At 41.0% G+C, this 24,596-nt stretch overlaps 1 protein-coding gene across 1 annotated transcript in view; it reads left to right on the top strand.

Annotated features, from left to right (window-relative positions):
- LOC126278591 (uncharacterized) overlaps positions 1–24,596 on the top strand; it is a 91,891-nt gene that overhangs the window by 27,149 nt on the left and 40,146 nt on the right. The window contains exons 3-4 of the mRNA XM_049978803.1: positions 728–1,013; positions 14,532–14,700. Coding sequence (XP_049834760.1) covers positions 728–1,013; positions 14,532–14,700 — 455 coding nt within the window. The remainder of the gene's footprint in view (positions 1–727; positions 1,014–14,531; positions 14,701–24,596) is intronic.

Below are 24,596 nucleotides of genomic sequence, written 5' to 3'. Positions count from 1 at the left end.
GTCTACTGAAATGACATTGCGCAGTGTAGTGCAAGTGAGTGACTAGTGCAATGACATCCAACTTTCCAAATTCCTGTGTCGCGCACACATCTGCTGAACCAATTATTGTACTTCGTGTTCCTTCTGAAATGGTTATACATGCTATTTTCGTACTTTAATATTTCAAAAATCCGATATCGTCTGATGCTCATTTCAGACACGTTTTTACCTAAAGTCGGCAGTAGTGATTACTTGGATGGGTCCTTAGAAAATGTCATCGCACACACTACTGCATACAATCAAAGATCAAAGAAACAAACAAAATAATTAATATTCATCTCCACTGAAACTAAACAAATGTCTAATAGCCCTTTCAAGTATCACAGGGATGCCTAGGCTTCTTTGGGCCCAGAATGGTATACTGTGCTCCTTGCTATTCTCGAGCTATTTTGCCTTGATGACCTCATCGTCGATGGAAGATAAACGCAGATATTCGTCCCTTTCCCCCTTCTGGTCCATGCATTCTAATGAAAGCCATTTTCTTAAAATTGCTAATATGAAATCTTTGTGGTACTAAGCATGCTACAGCCAAAGATTAGTTGTGTTCATATTTCACCTTTGTATAGATAGGTGAACATCAAACTTTTTCAAAATTAAAGGCAACTTTTGTACTCAGTGTAGTAGGTTCCTCATGCTTCTTGACATTACCGTGGATATCTGCGGTGTAACAGTTTCCTTTTTGTGGTAGAGAGCCTGCGCCGAGTGCTACAGGAGCTGAACCCCTCAGCAGTGATGTGCGAACCGCCGACCACCGAGTCCGCTTCAGCCGCCAGGCCGACTGGTTGCCCACTCCTGGTACTGGGGACCGCCAAGGCCGTACCTGATGCCCAACAGGTGCTGCTGACTAGTGCCCAGGGGCTGCAGGGAGACGGCATGAGCCCAGCGGTCGCACTCCTCACGTCTGGGACCACGGGACACCCCAAGGTCATCCGGATACCTCGTCGCAATATTGCTCTATTAATCCACATTCTCAAGTAAGTCGATTAACCATACACTTGAGCAGTGTTGATTATCGGTAGTCGTGCCAGTAGGCTAGACATGTTGTGTTATAAATGCTGTATGGATCTGGACGACTAAAGGATTAGGAAAGACAACTCACATCTGTATTCGAGGTCGCTAACGCACGGGTGTATGGGGGAGCTCAACTCGGAGATAAGCCGGTTCGCTGGCCGGCAAAGGAAGGGCGTTAAGTTCCTGATCACCAGTATGAAAGAGTAAAAACAATCTAGGTTGCAAAACTATAGCATTCCATTTGCGCCTCCAAAGTATTTACACTGTGAGATGCATCTATGTAGGCTCGATTCTACATCTACATCTACATTTATACTCCGCAAGCCACCCAACGGTGCGTGGCGGAGGGCACTTTACGTGCCACTGTCATTACCTCCCTTTTCTGTTCCAGTCGCGTATGGTTCGCGGGAAGAAGGACTGTCTGAAAGCCTCCGTGCACGCTCGAATCCCTCTAATTTTACATTTGTGATCTCCTCGGGAGGTATAAGTAGGGGGAAGCAATATATTCGATACCTCGCCCAGAAACGCAACCTCTCGAAATGTGGCGAGCAAGATACACCGCGATGCAGACAGCCTCTCTTGCAGAGTCTGCCACTTTAGTTTGCTAAACATCTCCGTAACGCTATCACGGTTACAAAATAACCCTGTGACGAAGCGCACCGCTCTTCTTTGGATCTTCTCTATCTCCTCCGCCAACCCGATCTGGTGCGGATCCCACAGTGATGAGCAATGCTCAAGTATAGGTCGAACGAGTGTTTTGTAGGCCACCTGTTTTGTTGATGGACTACATTTTGTAAGGACTCTCCCAATGAACCTCAACCTGGTATCAGCCTTACGAACAAATAATTTTATATGATCATTCCACTTCAAATAATTCCGCACGCATACTCCCAGATATTTTACAGAAGTAACTGCTACCAGTGTTTGTTCCGCTATCATATAATCATACAATAAACGATCCTTCTTCCTATGTATTCGCAATACATTACATTTGTCTATGTTAAGGGTCAGTTGCCACTCCCTTCACGAAGTGCCTATCTGCTGCAGATCTTCCTGCATTTCGCTACAATTTTCTGATGCTGCAGCTTCTCTGTATACTAAAGCATCATCCGCGAAAAGCCGCATGGAACTTGCGACACCATCTACTAGGTCATTTATACATATTGTGAAAAGCAAAGATCCCATAACACTCCCCTGTGGCACGCCCGAGGTTACTTTAACGTCTGTAGACGTCTCTCCATTGATAACAACATGCTGTGTTCTGTTTGCTAAAAACTCTTGAATCCAGCCGCACAGCTTTTCTGATATTCCGTAGGCTCATACTTTGTTTATCAGATGACAGTGCGGAACTGAATCGAACGCATTCCGGAAGTCAAGGAAATTAGCATCTAACTGGGAGCCTGTATCTAATATTCTCTGGGTCTCATGAACAAATAAAGCGAATTGGGTCTCACACGATCGCTGTTTCCTGAATTCATGTTGATTCCTACAGAGTAGATTCTGGGTTTCCGAAAACGACATGATACTCGAGCAAAAAACATGTTCTAAAATTCTACAACAGATCTACGTCAGAGATATAGGTCTATAGTTTTGCGCATCTGCTCGACGACCCTTCTTGAAGACTGGGACTACTTGCGCTCTTTTCCAACCATTTGGAACCTTCCATTCCTCTAGAGATTTGCGGTACACGGCTGTTAGAAGAGGGGCAAGTTCCTTCACTTACTCTGTCTAGAATCGAATTGGTATCCCGTCAGGTCCATTGGACTTCCCTCTGTTGAGTGATTCCAGTTGCTTCTCTACTCCTTGGACACTTATTTCGATGTCAGCCATTTTTTCGTTTGTGCGAGGATTCCGTTTTATTGTATGAGGATGTCGCCTCATATCTGGTAAGGATAGATGAGGATGTTGCCGCGTATCGAGTAAGGATGGATGAGGATGTCACCGCATATCTGGTAAGGACACGACGAGAGGAAGTACGTGCTACACGAATCTCGACGATTAGAGGACCGGGAAAGAGAACTCGCCTCTGTAGACGAGGTCGCTAACGCACGCATGTATGGTGGAGCTCGACAAGGAGGTATTTTAGGTGCGCTTTCTCATGTGTTTAAAATCGATGTCAATATCAAATTCTGAACACAGAGGTTTTGTAACCCAGATTGTTTCTTCTTTCATATTGTTACCACTAATTGCTGTACCACACCGCCAAGGATTGGAAAAATTTAGTGTTCACCAGTAGAATCGCCAGTCTTCTGGGTAAAATCCCAAACCTCTCAGCAGAGTCTTATGAAGTGAAAGTTTGTGACACTATGTGTTGATGGTAATGCGTCCGTCGTATGAGGTCTCTGAGGTAGGTGACCTCTCAGGTGCTATTCGGGAAGAGCTGGCTATGAGCCTTCACAGAGTTTCATCCCCTCCCTTCTCTCGTCGTCATCGTACTCTAACGTAAACTCATCCGCAAGGAAAACGGCCAGTGACTGCAAAGGACGAACACCCTTTCCGATGTTCGCTGAATCTAACTCGTGGAACTGCACAGCAAACAAGGACATACGAAATTTACATTCACAAGGAACATATCACATGTTATTTAATAAGCTTTTCATTAAATATGATGTCATAATAGTAAGAAATACCAAACACGTCTAAGACTGTCGTTAAACCATAGCATTAAACAAAAATTTACAAACAAAAATCTTAATTTTCTTGCAAATTAGTCTGGTGGGTGTAATACAAAATTGCAAGCATTGAAAAAGATGACTGAAACTGTCACCGTTGACTTCTTCCAAATTCATTCAAAGTTTCGATGTTACTTTTGTTTCGATATCAATTAGAATTTCAGGCAACAGTGGTGCAATGGGGCTATGATATTACTGTCCCTACTTCTGAACGGATTTGTATCATTTCTCGTACCCTGCGATGGCTGTTTGCAAGTAAGATCCATTTCTGATATACATATCCGTTGTAGCACCACCAGATTCAATCTGTGTCCGCTTGTGATCGTCACTAACTTTTGCAGTACCAAGTCGCGACAGTTCTGTTACTTACCCTTGCCTTGGTGACAGATAGATTAGTCATCTTCCTGCTCCTGCAGATTACTGTGTTGGCCGTTGAATATGGAACTTTGGTTGACTCAATGATAGTGCATTCCTGTTCTAGGTGAACGATTGTGGTACTTATGATAATCTAATTTTTTATCTGGTGACTAGACCCCTTTTCTACCCTGTGAAAGGAGTGTGTAATCTCGAAATCGATTTTACATAACTCACAGTAAATTTTATAACACAGCTATATGAGGAAATTGACATTCTTGGTTGCTGAAATAGGTCGTAGACTTACATTAGTCAACAAATTTTCTTCGCCGACCGTTGTGGCCGAGTGGTTCTAGGCGCTTCAGTCCGGAACGGCGCTGCTGCTACGACCGCAGGTTCGAATCATCCCTTGGGCATGGCTGTGTGTGATATCCTTAGGTTAATTAGGTTTAAGTAGTTCTAATTGTAGGGGACTGATGACCTCAGACGTTATGTCCCATAGTGCTTAGAGCCAGAATTTCTTCGATACACCTCAAATGACATCAGTTGTTTTCTGCAAAGTTTCTCGTAAATCGGGTGAAAGCTGGATGCCAATGCATTGCTCTATTACACAAAATGAATATACGTGGGTGTAAGAACAGACTGCATTCGAGTGCTTGCAGAAACGGAATTTACGATATTCCACTGCCTGTTATTCTGATTACGATGCAAAATACCTTCAGACATCCATGCATGTCAGATGAAACAGCCACTGCGGCCACCACAGCCGTTACGAAGCACATCAAATGAGTTCGCTACTTCTAATAAGAACTACCATCATCTGTAGAACGGAATGACGACAGTTAAAATTTGTCCATGACCCTGAAACGAACCTGGATTTCTGGCTTATCGCGAGCAGTCGCCTTGTCATTTGCATATCTGTGCACGATTCACCGGCATGCTACGGCTGATCCAGTCCTTATTCGCAATTGCGAATCCATTTTATGAGAAACAGAATTTGTTTCATTCGTGAGCTTGATGGAGTTTCACATTCTCGATAAGCATCTTCGTGTCCATCCGCAGTGCTTTCTTCTGGTGGTAATATAGAATGGAAACAGACAAAGCTCGCTGGACATCATTCAAAGTATCGAAGTGGCGTCATTTCAAGTGGTTTCTATGCTGGGCGGAATGTAAGGAAGTGACACAGACGAATATCCCGAGAACAAGGGAATCGTGGAACCACAGGAAATCCTTTTCTTGTAATTCTAACTGTTGTGATGCAGTGGCTTGCCGCACATGTGCCACCGGTTTTCCTGAGTCTTTCAGCGACATGCTATAAGAAATGATGGTCAGCCACTAGTTGTCCGGGGGCACAACTCTTGTGTACAGCCGGCCGCGGTGGTCTAGCGGTTCTAGGCGCGCAGTCCGGAACCGCGCGACTGCTACGGTCGCAGATTCGAATCCTGCCTCGGGCATGGATGTGTGTGATGTCCTTAGGTTAGTTATGTTTAAGTAGTTCTAAGTTCTAGGGGACTGATGACCAGAGTAGTTAAGTCCCATAGTGCTCAGAGCCATTTGAACCATTTGAACCATCTTGCGTACGATCCGTGGACAAACTAACATCCGTTTAATTTGGAATTTGCTATCCCTCGCCGACTTCGGCGTTTCCTCCAGGGATCGTATTTCAAAATCTCGTATGCTGTGACAGTGCGACGTAATAGTTATGGCTCCCTTTGAAGGCGGCCCTGAAGTTAAAAACATATCCGTCGGATACTTTGGCTGGAAATCTTATTAAACAAAAAGTGGTTAAAGATTGTAGTATGGCAGGCAACGTCGCTTACTACAGTTCTGATAATATAAAATAAAAAATATATATTTGGAAATGACTTGCCAGCTATCTAACAACTTGTTTGGCAGTATTACCTAAAAGCAAAATCTCCTTGTCTTTCTACGGCCACCCTCTGAAGTAAAATCTTTGGAAGTACTTGCTGAATACATGTACAGGAAGATTCCCGATTCGTTTCTATCCAAATGGTAACGCCCTGATATCTTTCTAGAGGATGTTTTTGGTCCTATTAACGTTTCTCACAGTTTCCTGAGAAACGAGAATTACTTATAATGAGAGTGTTATTTCAAATGTAACTTGCGGCGTAAACATTGCAGTAATAGAAAGTACTATTGAAGTGCGGTTTCGGATTGGTAGTCAGATGCTCGTATTGTTATCCAACAAACGGATCGTAATAATCCATGGAAGTGATTTTTTGCGCAGACGTACACATTTCTAAACGGAAAATTGCAAATAACATTTAAAAATAAGCGTATGTTACATTAGAGTGTTATTGTTGTCTGTTCCAAGATTGAAGAGCGAGTCGTTTACAAGATATCGTGTTTTGAATAGTTCCCACAACGACATATATACTGGGCAAATTTGTATATAGAGGGTGAATCATCTGAAACTTGAATCAGATAATGCTAGTAATGTGTGGTTTTCAAAGAATGGATTGGCAGTGACTGGCTGGTATTGTTAGTTAAACAACAGACTGTAATAATATTCAGAAAGTTTATTTTTTGTGCAAATATACACCTTACACTGAAGCGCCAAAGAAACTGATATAGGCATGCGCATTTAAACACAGAGAAATGTAAACATGCAGAATACTGCAATGCCTACCCCTATATAAGACAACAACTGTCTGGCGGAATTGTTAGTTGGGTTACTGCTATTACAATGGCAGGTTATCAAAATTTAAGTACGTTAAACCGTGGAACTGTAGTCGGAACACGAGAGATTCTCCGAGGTAGCGATGAAGTGGAGATTTTCCTGTACGACAATTTCGCGAGTGTACAGTGAGTATCAGGCACCCGGTAAAACATCAAATCACCGACATCGCAGCGGCCGGAAAAAGAACCGGCAAGAACGGTACCAATGGCGACTGAAGAAAATCGTTGAACGTGACAAAAGTGCAACCGATCTTCAAACTCCTGCAGATTAAATGCTGGGCCATCAGCAAGTGTCAGTGTGCGAACCATTCAACGAAACATTATTGATATAGGCTTCCGGAGCCGAAGACTCACTCATGTACCCTTGTCGACTGCACAATACAAAGCTTTATACCTCGCTTTTGCCCGTCAACGTTGGACTGATGGTGACTGGAAATATTTGCCTGGTCTGACGACTCTTGTTTCAAACAGTATCGAGCGGATGGACGTGTTCGGGTAGGGAGGCAACCTCATGAATCCATAGAGCCTGCATGTCAGCAGGAGACTGTTCAAGCTGATGGAGGCTCTGTAATCGTGTAGGCTGTGTGCAGTTTGAGTGATATGTAACCCCTGATACGTCTAGATACGAATCTGCCAGATGAGACTTAAGTAGACATCCTATCTGATAACCTGCATCCATTCATGTCTACTGTGCATTCCGATGGATTTGGGCAATTCCAACAGGACAATGCGACGCCCCACACGTCCTGAAATCCTACAGAGAGTCTCCAGGAACCCTGTTCTGAATTTAAACACTACCTTTGTCCACCAGAATCCCCAGACATGAAGGTTATAGAGCATACCTGGGATTCCTTGCAACGTGCTGTACAGGACAAGTCTGCAAACACCTCGTTCTCTTACGGACAGCCCTGCAGGATTTATAGCGTCAGTTCCCTCCAGCACTACTTTAGACATTCGTCGAGTCCATGCCACGTCGTGCTGCGGCACTTCTGGGTGCTCGCGGCTGCCCTACACGAAATTAAGTAGGTGTACCTGTTTCTTTCGCACTGCAGTGTATATAGACTTAGGCGAAGAAATTACTGTAGAATGTTCCAGTACTAACTCCTGATATACTACTTTCAACACGCTTCTCTACAATTAAAACACTGTCCCTTTAAGTTTATACCCAAAGCTATTATTCCATATACTATTTGTGAATTGAAATTGGCAGAGTTAACTAGCTTCCATACATTTAAATCATCTCTACCAATAAACATGCATACTACAAACTCAGTTCAGCGAAGGTGCCTGGTTATTCTAGGCAAAGCACTTCCACCTCAGCAGTCCCAAGGATTTAACGAATAGTAGATAATATACTTCATTTTCTGAAGGGACGTTTTTCTTTTTTGTAACTGGTGGAATTGTAAGCGACAAACTGAATTTCACTTAGTATTCTATGCTAATCCAACTTTTGGTGCATGCAGATAATTGAGATTTGTATAATCATGTCATGATGAAAGGACAAAAAGTTTCTTCTGACATTCGAACTAGAATATCATTTAATTATATAAGGAATGGAGAACTCAAGACAAAACTCACTGGTAAGCCACTAATGAATTCTTCAGTTAATTAACAAAATGGTACAATTTAATTTCTCTCATGTAAGTAACTTACAAATCAGGAACTAGATGTATTTACACTTCCCCAGTTTTTCAACCTTGGTGCTAGAATTTCATATTTCACCTAAAAATCTTAGCGGTGTTGCAAAACATACTAAACCATAATCATTTCATGTTTAGTGATTCCCGTATTGTGGTGCCGTCTGTCAAGATCAACATAGCCTTATCGATTACTTGTGATTTTTAAGTCCTAAATGTTTAGTACTGAGCATGTCTTTCAGTATTAGGTGGTTACAAAGTCAGTTGTACGTGATCTACCTCAAGTTTCTAGAAAAAATGTTGCAATAATCAGACTATCTAAAAAAATACTATTACAAATTTTTGTAAATTTATTTTTAAAGTGTTGATATTATGATGTGTTCGAATTCCATGAAACTACACTGTAATACTTTTCTCAAAAACGTAATGTATGTGTGTTATCTAATACTGACAGAAACTTTAAGTTAATCATTTACTAGTAAAGAAATTAAACCATTTGATTGATTAGATTTTTCTGCTTCATTTTATTTACTGTTTTCTTGTTGCTGGGGAAATTCACTTTTTCACTAGATACAAAGGGAATTTTCCTTAAAACAGCACAGTAAGCATTATAATATCATTTAACCTTGTCATAATCTCTGTTTCTCCATGATAAGTAGAGGTTTTCCTTCCTTTGATAGATTCACGATTTACATCTAAGTAGCCTTCCCCTGCAGTTTCACTCGCATACTCGTTTGACACATATATTGCACATATCTTTTCCTTATGACACTCTGCATCCACCTCTTCCTATTTGCCTCATGCCCCTATTTCAATCCCTCTCTTCATCCCCTCTCTCTCTGTCTGTCTCTCTGTCTACTTCTCCATCTCTCTGACTAGTTTCTGTGGCCCTCTTCCCCAGTCATACTCATATCTTCCACTCACCTGTACATATCTTTCTCTTCATTATCGACGTTCACACTCCCCACTCCCTCATCTATACCTTCCACCTGCCTCCTGCTTCTCACTTTCTTCACACTCTCTCCAATCTACTCCTTCACCACCACCCCCCTCCACCTCCATCTGCCATTACCTTCTTCTGCCCTTTCTGTACATCTCACACTGCCTTCTATCAGCGTCCTCAAGATACCTCTTTCTTCACACTCTCTTCATCCTTCTCCTTCACCACCACCCCCTCTACACCTCCATCTGCCAATACCTTCTTCTGCCCTCTCTGTACATCTCACACTGCCTTCTATCAGCATCCTCAAGATACTTCTTTCCATCTCCTAACCCTCTTGTTTTGTCCCTCTCCTCCTCCCCACTCCCTCTCTTGCACCACCTTCTCCATGATCTTTCTGTTTGTCTCGTACTCCATATCTCTCTCCATCTCTCACTTCCTACCCATCTGTAAGTTCAATGCCTCCTCTCCCTCTTAATGTGTCCATCGTCTCCTTTATCTATGTCTGCCTCTTTCTCCCCACTCTCGCACTATCGATCTTCACTTGATTTCTATCGTCAGCAATGTCCATCCACACATTAACTCACTGCATGAAATGGCAGTACTACATGAAAACATGCATTCAACCCTCTCAATCTGTCCACCTCCTTCGCCCTCTTCACTAGTCCCTCCCATCCCCCCACCCCACTTTCCCTCTGTCACTTCCTCTCACTCTATTTCTGTCAATCTCCTCCTCCTCTCTTTGCCCGCTTCCTCTTCCTTTCCCTAACTGACCATCTACTCCTTCTCCCTCTCTTTTCAGCCTTCTGTTTCCATCTCCTTCCCCACTCTCTTTCTTTTCCATCTCAGCAAATACTATTTCCATCCATCTGTTCCTATCCCTCTCTCTCTCTCTCTGTCCATTTCCTTTTGACCCCTATCACCTTATCCATCTCCTCCTGACTGCCTCTCTCTATCTTGTCTCCACCTCCAAACATTCCCTCCTCTGGCTAACCAGTTATACCTACTCACATGTGCAATTCCTGAGAAACAGGCCAGTAAAACTTTTAGAAACTATTCCCACAAGCATGTAGTGGACAATAGCCTTTGTGACAGGTACTGAAAAATGCTTTACTGTAACTCCATTCCTATCACAGCTATGTATAAAGAACCCCACAGTACTGATATTCATTTTTTATGTTGTACATAATATACACATAATTTCTCTGTCCTATCATGTTGCATCTCCTCGTCAACCCATCTTTGCCCATCTCAACCTCCCCAACTCCTTATTTCAGCCTCCTAGTACTGAAAGTCTTCTCCTTCCCCTCTCTCCTCGTCCTCGTGTCTGCCTGATCCCTCTCTGTTTCCATCTCCCCCTGCACTATTCAGAGACCACTTTCCCTCCTCTCTCTGTCCATCTACTCAACGCCAAAATCTGTCTGTCTTGTCCTCCTTCTCTCTATGCTCATATCCTTATCACCCATCTTTCTGACCATCTCTTCCTTCTCCCTCTGACCATACTCTCCCACCTACTGGTCTATCTTCTCCTCTCTTCTCTCCTAATCCACATTCTCCTGTTATGTGCTTGTTCATCCCCTCTTCCCCTCTTTCTGTGTCCATCTCCTCCTACCCCTAAATCTCTGTGCGTCTACTCTGCCCATGTCCTCATGTCCCGTTAGTGTTTCCCTCTCTACATCCTTTTGACTGCTCTTCTTATGTATTCCCTCCTACTCTACCTCTCTCCATCTCATCCACTACCCATCTCAATCTTCCCCACACCATGCCCGTCGGCGTGGTGTGGGTAGTGGATGAGATGGACAGAGAGATGGAGTAGGAGGGAGCACATAAGAAGAGCAGTCAAAAGGATGTAGGGAGGGAAACGCTATATAGTTATATAGTTCTTCCAAAACACCATTAATGAAGAGAGTCAACCCTACTCAGACCCATTATGAAGAGAAGCCTAAGAGGGGTTAAGAACAGTGTTTTGCCCAAGGCAAGAAGTTCCATAAAGCAGCCTTATACTACTCCGAAAACACACCTGTTGTGGAAGAAAGAATACATATCAGATGACGTAAAACCATACATTGCACCTGATGTGTAGGCTATCGTGCAGTACATGTTGATAAGGCAGCTGTATATTACTGAAACACAACTCTCACGCTGTGTAGCCAACATGACATGTCACATGACATGTTGGCTGCCATGAAACAAGATAATAAAGCAGCCTAACACTAATCCCAAAACGAGCCTGTCATGCAAACAATCCTACTTGTCAGTGCTTGAAATCATTTCTTGCTCCTCGTGTGTAAACCACCCAGTAATGAAGGTCAATAAGGCAGGCCAAAGTCTTCAATTTGCTCACTGTATTTGAACCGATGTTTTCCTTTACAATTTTGGCTGTATACAGCTTCCTCAAATACCATGGAAGTTATTCCCTGATAAAATGAGGCATGTCCTAATGTAATGTTTCTTTGACTTGTCAGTGTTTTCGATGTATGCATTTCCTCGTCGATTCAGCAGAGAACCTTATCAGTCCACTTAATTTTCAGCATTCTTCTGCAGCACCACATTTCAGATGCTTTGATTCAATTCCAATACTACTAAAACACACATCTGGCTTGCAATGTTACCTACAGGTCAGGGGCTGGAAAACACTTTCTTGCCACTGATGTGTACACTACTCTGCAAAGCAAGTCTGTAAGGTGATCTGGTGATATTATTCCAACGCAATATGCTTGCTATACAGGGCTGACAAGGTGGCAGGAACTGAATAAATCGCATTTTGCCCATAACTCCACTCCTACTGGAGCAAGGAGATTATAGCCAACACATGTTGATACTCAGGAAACTTGCCTTCGTGTTCCAAATAAGAATGAACTCGATCCAGACGCATAAGGTACTGGATATAACCCTTTTTGGAAGAAAATATGTGAAACATTTATTCCATGACACCTGTCAGTGAAAATTATATTAAAAACACTGTCGGTCCTGTCAGTTTTCAACTAGTGAGTTCCCTAAAATGTGGAGTGTTGCAACAGCAATAAAAATCAAATTTGTTAGTAGACAGACCTATAGTAGAACATGAGAATGCATGTAAACCAGAGCCATCTTCATTGCGATACTGAAGACACAAGTAAACGAATGTTTGCATTTTTATTACATTTGCCACACATACCAGAGTGACCGAAATTAAATATAAGACGAATGAGAATTTGATTAAAGACTCCATATTACTTGAACTGTGCAGACTCACTTTGCCTAGGTGTGTTAATTATATTTTCTTTCGAACCATGCTTTCATAAAATTGCAGTTAATGTGTTGTATAAGCAGATGTCATTTGTGAGATTCAAACGAAGGTGACTGTGTCTGACTCCAAGAGTATACAACAGAACTGGAAAGTAGTCCATCTGTTTAACGAGGCCACGGTCTATTACATAATTGTGCATCAGAATGTCCAGACTGGAGGTTGGAAATACGGTCTGTCCTTCATATGCACTCAGAACTGAATACATATCCGCAGGGCATTATGGAAGTTATCTTCCTGATGTCAAATTATATTTCCACTTTTAAAACAACATGTTTCTTCCCGAACGATTCTTCATTCTACAAGGTAATTGTGTTCAGTTTTTATTGTAAACTATACTCACTTGATATAGCTTGCAGAAACAACTAGAAAAATATGTTTAACATTTTTTAGTATTTTTTTGTTTTAGTGTTGTTCCTTTGAATTTGACATATTTTCTTCAGTAGAGACAGTGTTCATCTTCACATGGAGTCTCTGCGTCATGAATTCCAACAGACAGGAAAAAATGATTCACATTCTCTGCACTGCGTTCGTAATTGGTTCCATGTTTGTTATTGGTGGGGAATAACGGTGTCCGGGTTCTAGTTTTTTTCCAGTGAAATGAGGTCTCTCATGAAGCACTCTAAACGTTTAGGTAACTTTTGTTATTGAGTTATCAGTCTGTTTAATGGTTTCATGCCACTCGGTATGAATTCTCCACCTGCAACAACCCCTTCATTCCATAGTAGCACGCTCACTCTTTGTCCTCAAGTATTTGATTGATCTACTCTGTCTACTCGTGCAGTTTTAATCCTTGACAGTTCCCTCTGGTACCAAGGAGGTTATTTCTTGATCCTTTACCACATGCTCTATCAGAAAGTTCTCCTTCTTGTCACTGTTTTATATATACATATACATATACTGGCCACCCGTGGAGAGGCTCCTCGATTCTTATGGTATCAGTTTTACTTGATTTTCAACATTTGTCCTTAGCGCTACATCTTAAAATAATACTTACATTCTCTTCCTCTCTGGGTTTACCGCTATCCATTCAGCAACATATAATTCTGTGCTCAGACGCACATTCTCAGACATTTCTTCCTCAAGTTAAGGATTTCGTTTGATACCAGTAGAATTCTTTTGGCCATGAATGTCCGCTTTGCCTGTACTTGTCTGATACTCATGTCCATCTTACTTCCTCCATCATTAGTATTTTGCTTCCATTGTAGCAGAATCTCTTAACATCATCTACGTCGTTATCACCAACTTTCTCGCTGCTCTCATTTGTGCCACCTCCCATTACTTTCGTCTCTATTCGGTTTGCTCTTAACGCACGTTCTGTACACACTAGACTGTTCATTCCGTTCAAAATATCTTGTAACACTTTTTTAGTGTGGCCGAAGTTAGCTACGTCATCAGAGACTCGTATCATTGATAACCTTTCACCCTGACTCGTAATTCCTCTCTTGAACCACTCTTATTTCTATGATTGCTTTTTCGATGGGTAGACTTAATAGCAGGGCCAAAAGACTACGTGCTATCATACTGACCTCTTCGTTCGTGGTCTTCAACTCTTACTATTACCTCTTTGTCTTTGTACATACTGTGTATCACTCGTCTTTCCCAGTAGCTTATTCCTACTTTCCTCAGAATTTCGAACATCTTGCCGAGTTTTACATTACATACGCTTTTTCAAGCTCAACAAATCCTATTGCCCTATCTTGATTTGATGCTAGCACTTAGTTAAGCTGACTCAGCCTTGTAATATACCTGAGAGACAGCTGTTACATGGCACCTTTTACAGTAATGGAATGTTGAATACTTATCTGTATTTTTCTCATGGGTCATAGCTCGTAGAAAAGGTGTTGATGTAGTAATCCAGTTCACTTCGTTATTAGGTGTTATTGTTTCAGTCGCAGCGGTGCTCCTTATGGAGGAGAGGACGTCACCTTATTCACGACGGGGTTCTACTGGATAAGCGGAATAGCGTTCACAGTGTGGTGTGTGGGCACCGGGATGAAATGCATTGTGACGTCAGAGTTCAGTCCTGAAGCTGTTCTGGAAGACATAGAGAGATACAAGGTCAGACCAAATTGAGCTAATTACCAGTAGTGCAAATACTATTACCTATTCTTAACAGTGAATAGTCAGAACAAAACGAGGAACCAAGGAATCTGTTAGATTACTTACTACAGTTCACCCCCAGATGGGAATACTTTCTATAGGTATTATACTTTAAACTCTTAGACGCTACTCACCATCTGGCAATCAAGACAATTTCAGATTCAGCTACTTGTTGTGTAACAGAACAGCTCAATTCAGAACCTATTACCGAACCTTGTTTGAATCATGGATTGTCTCCCATACTATGTTATCAGTTACAGAGCGTCCGTGTCACATGTAGTACTTTGATTTACCTAATACAATAGTTTTGGAGTCTGTACCAGACTCTGATCCATAGGGTACGATCTCACGATGGGTAATCCTCCACTTACTTGAGCAATTTGATCAGCTCATGGCACCCTTCAGACAAATCTGTTAATAAGACCTCTGTTACATGAAGAGCATCTACCAGTTATAATATTTTGGTTCAATCCCTGGTTGCCATCTACAAACAACTACTTTGGCTTAAGTTTCGAACTAGTTAATAGCCCGTGCTGATTCCGTAAGGAATTTATCCAAATCAGAACTCAACACAAACACTTTCATAATAGATAGCCAACCTCTTGCACAACGAGTGCGTCAGGTATCGGATCTCACTTGTTATTTCGTGACTCTTAAGATGTTTCCTGCTCTTCTATTAATTTAGGTTTCCGTCAGAGTGATCTTTAATATTTTTGTTAGTGACTGATTTCGAAAATTTTGGTTCATTCTCAATCGATTACATACTTAATAAGATACAACGTCATTAACAAAACATAAAACAGAAAATGTTTTGTTACACAAATAATTTTCAATCATTTGGTGTGCACGGTTTACAGTAATAGAACATATTTTTATGGCGTACTTGGATTTTTTACTCTAAATAACAGATCTGGGTCATTGCAACATAAGCTGTTTAACCATATTGTCATTGCCTTGGTGCATTCAAGACTCCACTGTCGTTTTTATTTCTGTATAGATAAAAATTTCATGGACGCTATTAGTTGTTTGTTATTTGTTCGTAATTCATATGGTCTGTCTCAAGATTTAAATGTACCAATGCAATCGTAGTATAGCGAAATAATGTTTTTTATATTGATCTGATGTGAAAAGAAATCTGTTAGGTACAGTCAAACATAAATTCAGGTACGCCATAAAAATGTATTGCACTAATAGAGCATGTGCACAAACAATGTTAGAACATTATTTATGTAACTAAACGTATTGTATTTCACGCTTTATACGTGATAGAAAGTGCCCAAAACTTGACACCCATTTGGTTTATGAATTAACAAAATTGAAAGTAGTGAAATATAGTTTTTAATGGCATGTAATATTTATTTTATTATGTTAAGCACCTTTTAAATTTTACTCTTGGAAAAACGTCATTAAGAAATAACATGGAAGAAAATTTTCAGAAACGTTTCACTCAGAGCGTTCCAAAATCGGATCTCTTCTAAAGCCCAGCAAAATAGCAACAATCAAAACTGGAAAAAGGCATTAAATTGGAGAAAACATAATATCACTTGAAAGTAGACGTTGTTGTTGTTGTGGTCTTCATTCCTGAGACTGGTTTGATGAAGCTCTCCATGCTACTCTATCCTGTGCAAGCCTCTTCATCTCCCAGTACCTACTGACACCTACATCCTCCTGAATCTGCTTAGTGTATTCATCTCTTGGTCTCCCTCTACGATTTTTACGCTCTACGCTGCCCTCCAGTACTAAATAGGGATCCCTTGACGCCTACCCCAAACTTCTCTCCTCTCCAATCCCATTCAATACTTCCTCATTAGTTATGTGATCTGCCCATCTAATCTTCAGCATTCTTCTGTAGCACCACAATTCGAAAGCTTCTATTCTCTTCTTGTAGAAACTGCTTATCGTCCATATTTCACTTCCATACATGGCTACACTCCATACAAATACTTTCAGAAACGACTTCCTGGCACTTAAATCTATACTCGATGTTAACAAATTTCTCTTCTTCAGAAACGATTTCCTTGCCATTGCCAGTGTACATTTTATATCCTCTCTACTTCGACCATAATCAATTATTTTGCTCCCCAAATAGCAAAACTACTTCACTACTTTAAGTATGTCATTTCCTAATCTAATTCCCTCAGCATCACCCACCTTAATTCGAATACATTCCATTATCCTCGTTTTGCTATTGTTGACGTTCATCTTATACCCTCCTTTCAAGACACTGTCCATTACGTTCAACTGCTCTTCCAAGTCCTTTGCTGTCTCTGACAGAATTACAATGTCATCGGCGAACCTAAAAGTTTTCATTTCTTCTCCATGGATTTTAATACCAACTTCAAATTTTTCCTTTGTTTCCTTTACTGCTTGCTCAATATATAGATTGAATAACATCGGGGAGAGGCTACAACCCTGTCTAACTCCCTTCCCAACCACTGCTTCCCTTTCAGGTCCCTCGACTCTTATAACTAGCATCTGGTTTCTGTACAAATTGTAAATAGCCTTTCGCTCCCTGTATTTTACCCCTGCCACCTTTAAAGTTTGTAAGAGAGTATTCCAGTCAACATTGTGAAAAGCTTTCTCTAAGTCTACAAATGCTAGAAACGTAGGTTTGCCGTTCCTTAATTTTTCTTCTAAGTTAAGTCGTAAGGTCAGTATTTCTTCACGTGTTATAGTATTTCTACGGAATCCAAACTGATCTTCCCCGAGGTCGACTTCTACTAGTTTTTCCATTCATCTGTAAAGAATTCGTGTTTGTATTTTGGAGCTGTGGCTTATTAAACAGATTTTTCGATAATTTTCACATCTGTCAACACCTGCTTACTTTGGCATTGGAATTATTGTATTCTTCTTGAAGTCTGAGGGTATTTTGTCTGTTTCATACAACTTGCTCACCAGATGGTAGAGTTTTGTCAGGAATGGCTCTCTCAAGACCGTCAGTAGTTCCAATGGAATGTTGTCTACTCTGGAGGCCTTGTTTCGACTCAGGTCTCTCAGTGCTCTGTCAAATTCTTCACGCAGTATCGTATCACCCATTTCAACTTCATCTACATCCTCTTCCATTTCCATAGTATTGTCCTCAAGTACATCGCCCTTGTATAGACCCTCTGTATACTCCTTCCACCTTTCTGCATTACCTTCTTTGCTTAGAACTGGGTTTCCATCTAAGCTCATGATGTTCATACAAGTGGTCCTCTTGTCTCCAAAGGTCTCCTTAATTTTCATGTACACAGTATATATCTTACCCATAGTGAGATTAGCCTCTACACCCTTACATTTGTCCTCTAGCCATCCCTGCTTAGCCATTTTGCACTTCCTGTCGATCTCACTTTTGAGACGTTTATATTCCTTTTTGCCTGCTTCCTTTACTGCATTTTTATATTTTCTCCTTTCATCAATTAAATTCAATATTTCCTTCTGTTACCCAAGGATTTCTATTAGCCCTAGTCTTTTTACCTACTTGATCGTCTGCTGCCTTCACTACTTCATCCCTCAAAGCTACCCATTCTTCTTCAACTGTATTTCTTTCCCCCACTCTTGTCAATTGTTCCCTTATGCTCTCCCTGAAACTGGAAAAACCTCTGGTTCTTTCAGTTTATCCAGATCCCATCTCCTTAAATTTCCACCTTCTTGCAGTTGCTACAGTTTTAATCTACATGACATAACCAGTAGATTGTGGTCAGAGTCCACATGTGCCCCTGGAAATGTATTACAATTTGAAACATGGTTCCTAAATTTCTGTCTTATCGTTACATAACTATCTGATACCTTTTAGTATCTCCAGGATTCTTCCATGTATAAAAACTTCTTTCATGATTCTTAAACCAAGTGTTAGCTATGATAAAGTTGTGCTCTGTGCAAAATTCTACCAGGCGGCTTCCTCTTTCATTTCTTAGTCTCAATCCATATTCACCTACTACGTTTCCTTCTCTCCCTTTTCCTACACTCGAATTCCAGTCACCCATGAGTATTAAATTTTCGTCTCCCTTCACTGTCTGATTAATTTCTTTCATTTCATCATACAATTTATTCATCATCTGTACAGCTAGTTGGCATATAAACTTGTACTACTGTAGTAGGTGTGGGCTTCGTATCTACCTTGGCCACAATAAAGCGCTCACTATGCTGTTTGTGGTAGCTTACCCACATTCCTATTTTCCTATTCATTATTAAACCTACTCCTGCATTACCCTTATTTGATTTTGTGTTTATAACCCTGTAGTCACCTGACCAGAAGTCTTGTTCCTCCTGCCACCGAACTTCACTAATTCCCACTATATCTAATTTTAACCTATCCATTTCCCTTTTTAAATTTTCTAACCTACCTGCCCGATTAAGGGATCTGACATTCCACGCTCCTATCCGTAGAATGCTAGTTTTCTTTCTCCTGATAACGACATCCTCTTGAGTAGTCCCCGCCCGGAGATCCGAGTGGGGGACTATTTTACCTCCGGAATATTTTACCCAAGAGGACACCATCATCATTTAATTCATACAGTAAAGCTGCATGCCCTCGGGAAGAATTACGGCCATTGTTTCCACTTGCTTTCAGTCGTTTGCAGTACCAGCACAGCAAGGCCGTTTTGGTTATTGTTACAAGGCTAGATCAGTCAATCATCCAGACTGTTGCCCTTGCAACTACTGAAAAGGCTGCTGCCCCTCTTGAGGAACCACACGTTTGTCTGGCCTCTCAACAGATACCCCTCCGTTGTGGTTGTACCTACGGTACGGCTATCTGTATCGCTGAGGGACGCAAGCCTCCCCACGAACGGCATGGTCCATTGTTCATGGGGGGGGGGGGGGGGGGGGGGGGAAGTAGACGTAGTATAACGTTTTTCATAAGGTTATCGAATGCCTCAATATATCTTTTGGTGAAACCAACAGCCCTGCTGTAGTATGTTCTTCAAGACTTTCTTTCTGAGAGTTTGGTTTTGTGACGTTCAAGTAAAAGAATAACCTACTTTCGCCCAGCAACTGAATCATTCAAAGGGTGTTCAATTTTATTTATCTGTGCCTACTGTACGGCTATTTTTGACAAGTACCTATGAGTAAGCCAAAAGAAACACGATTCCAAAGCAAAATAACACGAAACCAAACCTTTTTCAAGATCTTTACCTAGAATTGTAGGTCTGCGAATTTTGCTTTTGCTGCTTTCTGAGATGTACCGTAGAGCAAGTTGAAAACCCTCATACAAATTGTTTTTGGAACGTTAAGCTGCTTACCGGCGTTATTCCTACCCAGTTGCTTATCCTGAATAGGTTTAGTAATTTTAGAAGGTCACCACTTCCACAAAACTTCCCCATTATGTTCTTCAAATCTGCAGTAGAATTACAAGATTATGAGAGTGTGTATTTATTCATACTTCAAGAGCCTGGTTGAAGAAACCTTACGTAACTACCACCCATATTTTGATAACTAATAATTTCTTACCGAAACATCTAAAGGATAACGTTTAACCTTAAACATTAATATGTAGCTTTATTATTCTAGAACGCACGCATATTGAAAGGCTCATTTGTCAATTTCTAGGAGAAATAACGTAAAACTGGAGGACAATATAAGTGATAAGTAACAAGAGAAGCGACTGTCTGTGAATTACGCTACAGAATGGTACAAGCCTAAATTATTACTTACATCTGGCTCCTCCAGAGTTCAGAACAATGCAGAGCCAAGAAGTAGTAACGGAGTAACGCCACTTTTTTTCGGGGGGGGGGGGGGGGGGGGGGGTTGAGGAATCCAGTTTAAGACACTTTCTTTTATCATCGTACCTTACAATGCAGATAATCGCTGGGGAATGATAGAAAATTTCCGAAAATAGTCACTAACAAAATAGTACGTGGAAGTGTGATACCGCCTTAATTAATAAAATACAATTATGCTGAATTGCTCATGATACCAACAAAATGTTCTTGCTCTATAGGACAAAGAGCTTTGTCTGAGACTTAAATTCTTTGATTTCCATGTCGTTATAGTCTAATTCAATTCGGATATTTATCCTAAAAGTAATAATAATAATAATAATAGTAATATTTTCAATTTAAGGTTATATTGCTCTCCATATCTGTGTCAAAACCAGAACACTCCTGGGTAGAATGGAGTAAACAAGTAAACCAAATGTCACATTCTAAATGTGGCATAAATTCATTTTTGTGGATGAATTGGAAATGGTGAGCAAGAAAATGAAATGAAGCGTAAAGTCAGATAAATAAGTAATACATTAAATTAAAATATTAGTACATACATCGATTAGACGAGTTAAAGAATTTTACAAAGGTAGATGCCTAAAGAAGATTTTTATATAGAAAGCACGTTTTTAAAGAGATCAAGAAGGTAAAGTTTCACCGCCGGTATCTGTGTCCAAGGAGAATTTTATTTTATTTGCGTTAGGCTGTAGTCCAAAGAATAATTCGATGCTTGCTGTTTCGTCTCCCAAACCACAGTACACCATCTGTGGCTATAAGGACCCAAGCAACAATTTCAGACTTAATAATCACAGTAAACCGGACTGTTTGTATATATCCATGCAGTAATCGCGTCGTGACCTCATCGTACCACTGCCTTTAGGTGCAAATCCCAGGCAGACGGCGTCAGTGGTGCCAAAATGCAGGGCAGTAGCCATTCGGCTGCCCAGTCACCAGTCGCACTCCTTTAATTAAATTAAGAGTTTTTCTTGGTAACTGGATACAGCCGTGAGCTATTTATAGAAAAGTACTTTATTTTTCTAATCAACGTTATAAATTGTATTCAATCTAACTGAACGGAATTCTTTTCAATGTTATGTCTGAAGTAGTGCGACTGCAGTGCTGCTGAGTTGCGCACCACTCGTTGTGTATTGACTGCAGATGTAGAAAAGGGAAGGACTGCGTTAAGTTATACGAAAATGGGAGCCACTTGGCAGGCGCACAGTTGCTGCCACGTACGAAGGTTGTCCAGAAAGAAAGTTACGATCGGTCGCGAAATGGAAACGACTATGAAAATCCGATAAAGATTTGCAACGATGTGTTGGGCAGTGTTTCTAGTATGACTCTAGGTAGAATTATGTCGCTCTCTTCATTCCTGAGTTCTTAGTGAGCGCGTAAAGATGTTATAGAAAATACCATCTCCCGCCAAGTACGAGGGCCTGGTGATAATTTTCCTCTGAAGCTGTGCAACCAACACTACATAACTGTCGTGCGGTTTCTTCTTCAAGGCAATTCTCAGCCTCATTCTACAGGGGCAATGAAGATGTTCCTGCATTGTTTCAATTGAATGTTTGGTTACCCACAATACACCCAGTAATTGTCTCTCACTGGGCTTCATCTCTTCTCAAACGAACAGCTGGCTATGAAGACAACATTTTGGCACAGCCAACGAACTTTAGGCCAGCGTAGAGAATTCGCGCAAAGCACTGGCGGCTGCCTTCTATGATGAGGGCATTGCACTGTTGGTACAACGCTACGACGAATGTCTGAGTCAGAACGGCGACTACGTAGAGAAGTAGCTGAAAGGTGTAGCTAACTGTTACAAATGAAACATTTCTGATTTTCACTGTGATTTTCATTTCGCGATCAATCGTAACTTACTTTCTGGACAGCCCTCCTAGCTTGTATCGCGACAGCCGTCATACTGGAGTTGCAGCCTAAGATGGCGGAGCTATACCGCCATGTCTTACGGGGCACGTAATGGGGGAGTATTGGCACCGTTTCTGTTATTGACCTCTGAGGCCCACAAACGGATAATCTCAATAATTTTTTTTCTTTGGAAATTGTCTTTATTCTTTTGATTTTCTATGGCCTCTCTCTACATCCTGACGTGGTACCTACTGGATCGTGATAAAATAACAGCATCGAAGAAACGAATTTTATGGTTCCCTGGTGCAGTACAGTACACGATCTGCTTCAACTGAGAAATCCGCATTTTTCAGACAATTATTGCCCTCGTGTTTGCTTAATTCAGATGTTACTAGCTCTTTGTATATTTCGTATGTACAGTTAACTTCACATGCAAGAGATTTTATACACACTGCTGCGGCAAGCGGAGGGCGAATGTCCTTTGCAATGGTGAAATATTTTCACACCTTTCTTGTTACTTTAAACAGTGTCAATACTTCTACTTCTTAGAATACTGACGATGCTATCTATGACTGAGTCTAGGAATAGGAAAAAAGTTCCCGTTTCGTTGTTTACGGTCAATAGTTACTCCAGATCTTTTAGGCTGTAGGAGAATGGTTGAAACGTTGGTTTGCTTTTCCTTAATGTATTTTCTAAGATACGTTGTAGGGTCAGTATTGCCTCACGTGTTCCAACATTTCTACGGAATCCAAACTGATCCTCCCCGAGGTCGGCTTCAACCAGTTTTTCCATTCGTCTGTAAAGAAGTCGTGTTAGTATTTTGCAGACGTGACTCATTAAACTGATTGTTCGGTAATTTTCACATCTGTCAATCCCTGTTTTCTTTGGGATTGGAATTATTATATTCTTCTTGAAGTCTGAGGGTATTCCGCCTGTATCACACATGTTTGTCACTAGATGGTAGGCTTTTGTTAGGCCTTACACTCCCAAGGCTATTAGTAGTTCTAATGGAATGTTGTCTACTCCTGGGGCCTTGTTTCGACTTAGGTCTTTCAGTGCTCTGTCAAACTCTTCACACAGTATCGTATCTCCTATTTAATCTTCATCTACATTGTCTTTCATTTCTGTAATATTGTCCTCAAGAACATCGCTCTTGTACAGACCCTCTGTATACTCCTTCCATTTTTCTGCGTTCCCTTCTTTGCTTAGAACTGTGTTTCCATCGGATCTCTTGATATTCATGCAAGTGGTTATCTTTTCTTCAAAGGTCTCTTTAATGTCCCTTATCTATCGTATCCCTTGTTATATGCGCCTCTACATCCTTACATTTGTTCTCTGGGCATCCCTGCTTAGCCATTTTGCACTTTCTGTCGATTTTATTTTTGAGACGTTTGTATTTATTTTTGCCTACTTCATTTATTGCATTTTTGTATTTTCTCCTTTCATCAATGAAATTCAACATCTCTTTTGTTACCCAAGGATTTCTACTATCCCTCGTCTTTTTAACTACTTGATTATCTACTACCTTAACCATTTCATCTCTAAAAGCTACTCTTTCCTGTTCTACTGTATTCCCCCCCCCCCCTTTCTTGACAATTGTTCCCTAGTGCTCTCCCTGAAGCTCACTTCAACCTCTGGTTCTTTCAGTTTATCTATCTCCCACCTCCTAAAATTCGCACTTTTTTTTTTGCAGTTTCTTAAGTTTTAATCTACAGTTCATAACCAATAGATTGTGGTCAGAGTCCACATCTGCCCCTGGAAATGTCTTACAATTTAAAACCTTCTTCCTCAATCTCTGTCTAACCACTATATAATCTATCTCCAGGCTTCTTCCATATATACAACCTTCTTTCATGATTCTTGAACCGAGTGTGAGTTACGATTAAGCATTTAATATATCCTCTCTGATCACCGCTAGGGCCGTGGTAAAAATTTCAGCTGAACTTACCTGCTAATTTAGCCAGCATTAGTACTTATAACGATTTATACTTCAGTGCTCTCTGTTATCATCTGGAGCTCTCCTCCTGATGCAGGTGTAAACGTGATCGTTGTGGGGGTACTTATAAAAAGTTCGGGTTGTTCAGCTTGTCTAAGTCTGAATCAGATATCGGTGTCCTTTATCCTGTGGTGGTTACTAGGATACGATGCTTTACACAGTGAAATATGACTTGGACCACGGCATACAGCCCATGAAACAAAGTGTACCAAGAAGAAAAACCACCAGAATGCTGGGAGAAGCAATCTAGTAGGGACATGAATTGAAGAATAAAAAGACCGAGAATACAACAGAAGGAGGGGCACATA

The sequence above is a fragment of the Schistocerca gregaria genome, chromosome 6 (genome assembly GCF_023897955.1).
Source record: "Schistocerca gregaria isolate iqSchGreg1 chromosome 6, iqSchGreg1.2, whole genome shotgun sequence".
NCBI classification, from domain to species: domain Eukaryota; kingdom Metazoa; phylum Arthropoda; class Insecta; order Orthoptera; family Acrididae; genus Schistocerca; species Schistocerca gregaria.
The sequence above is the reverse complement of the archived record's forward strand: the minus strand, read 5'-3'. Positions and strand labels throughout refer to the sequence as shown.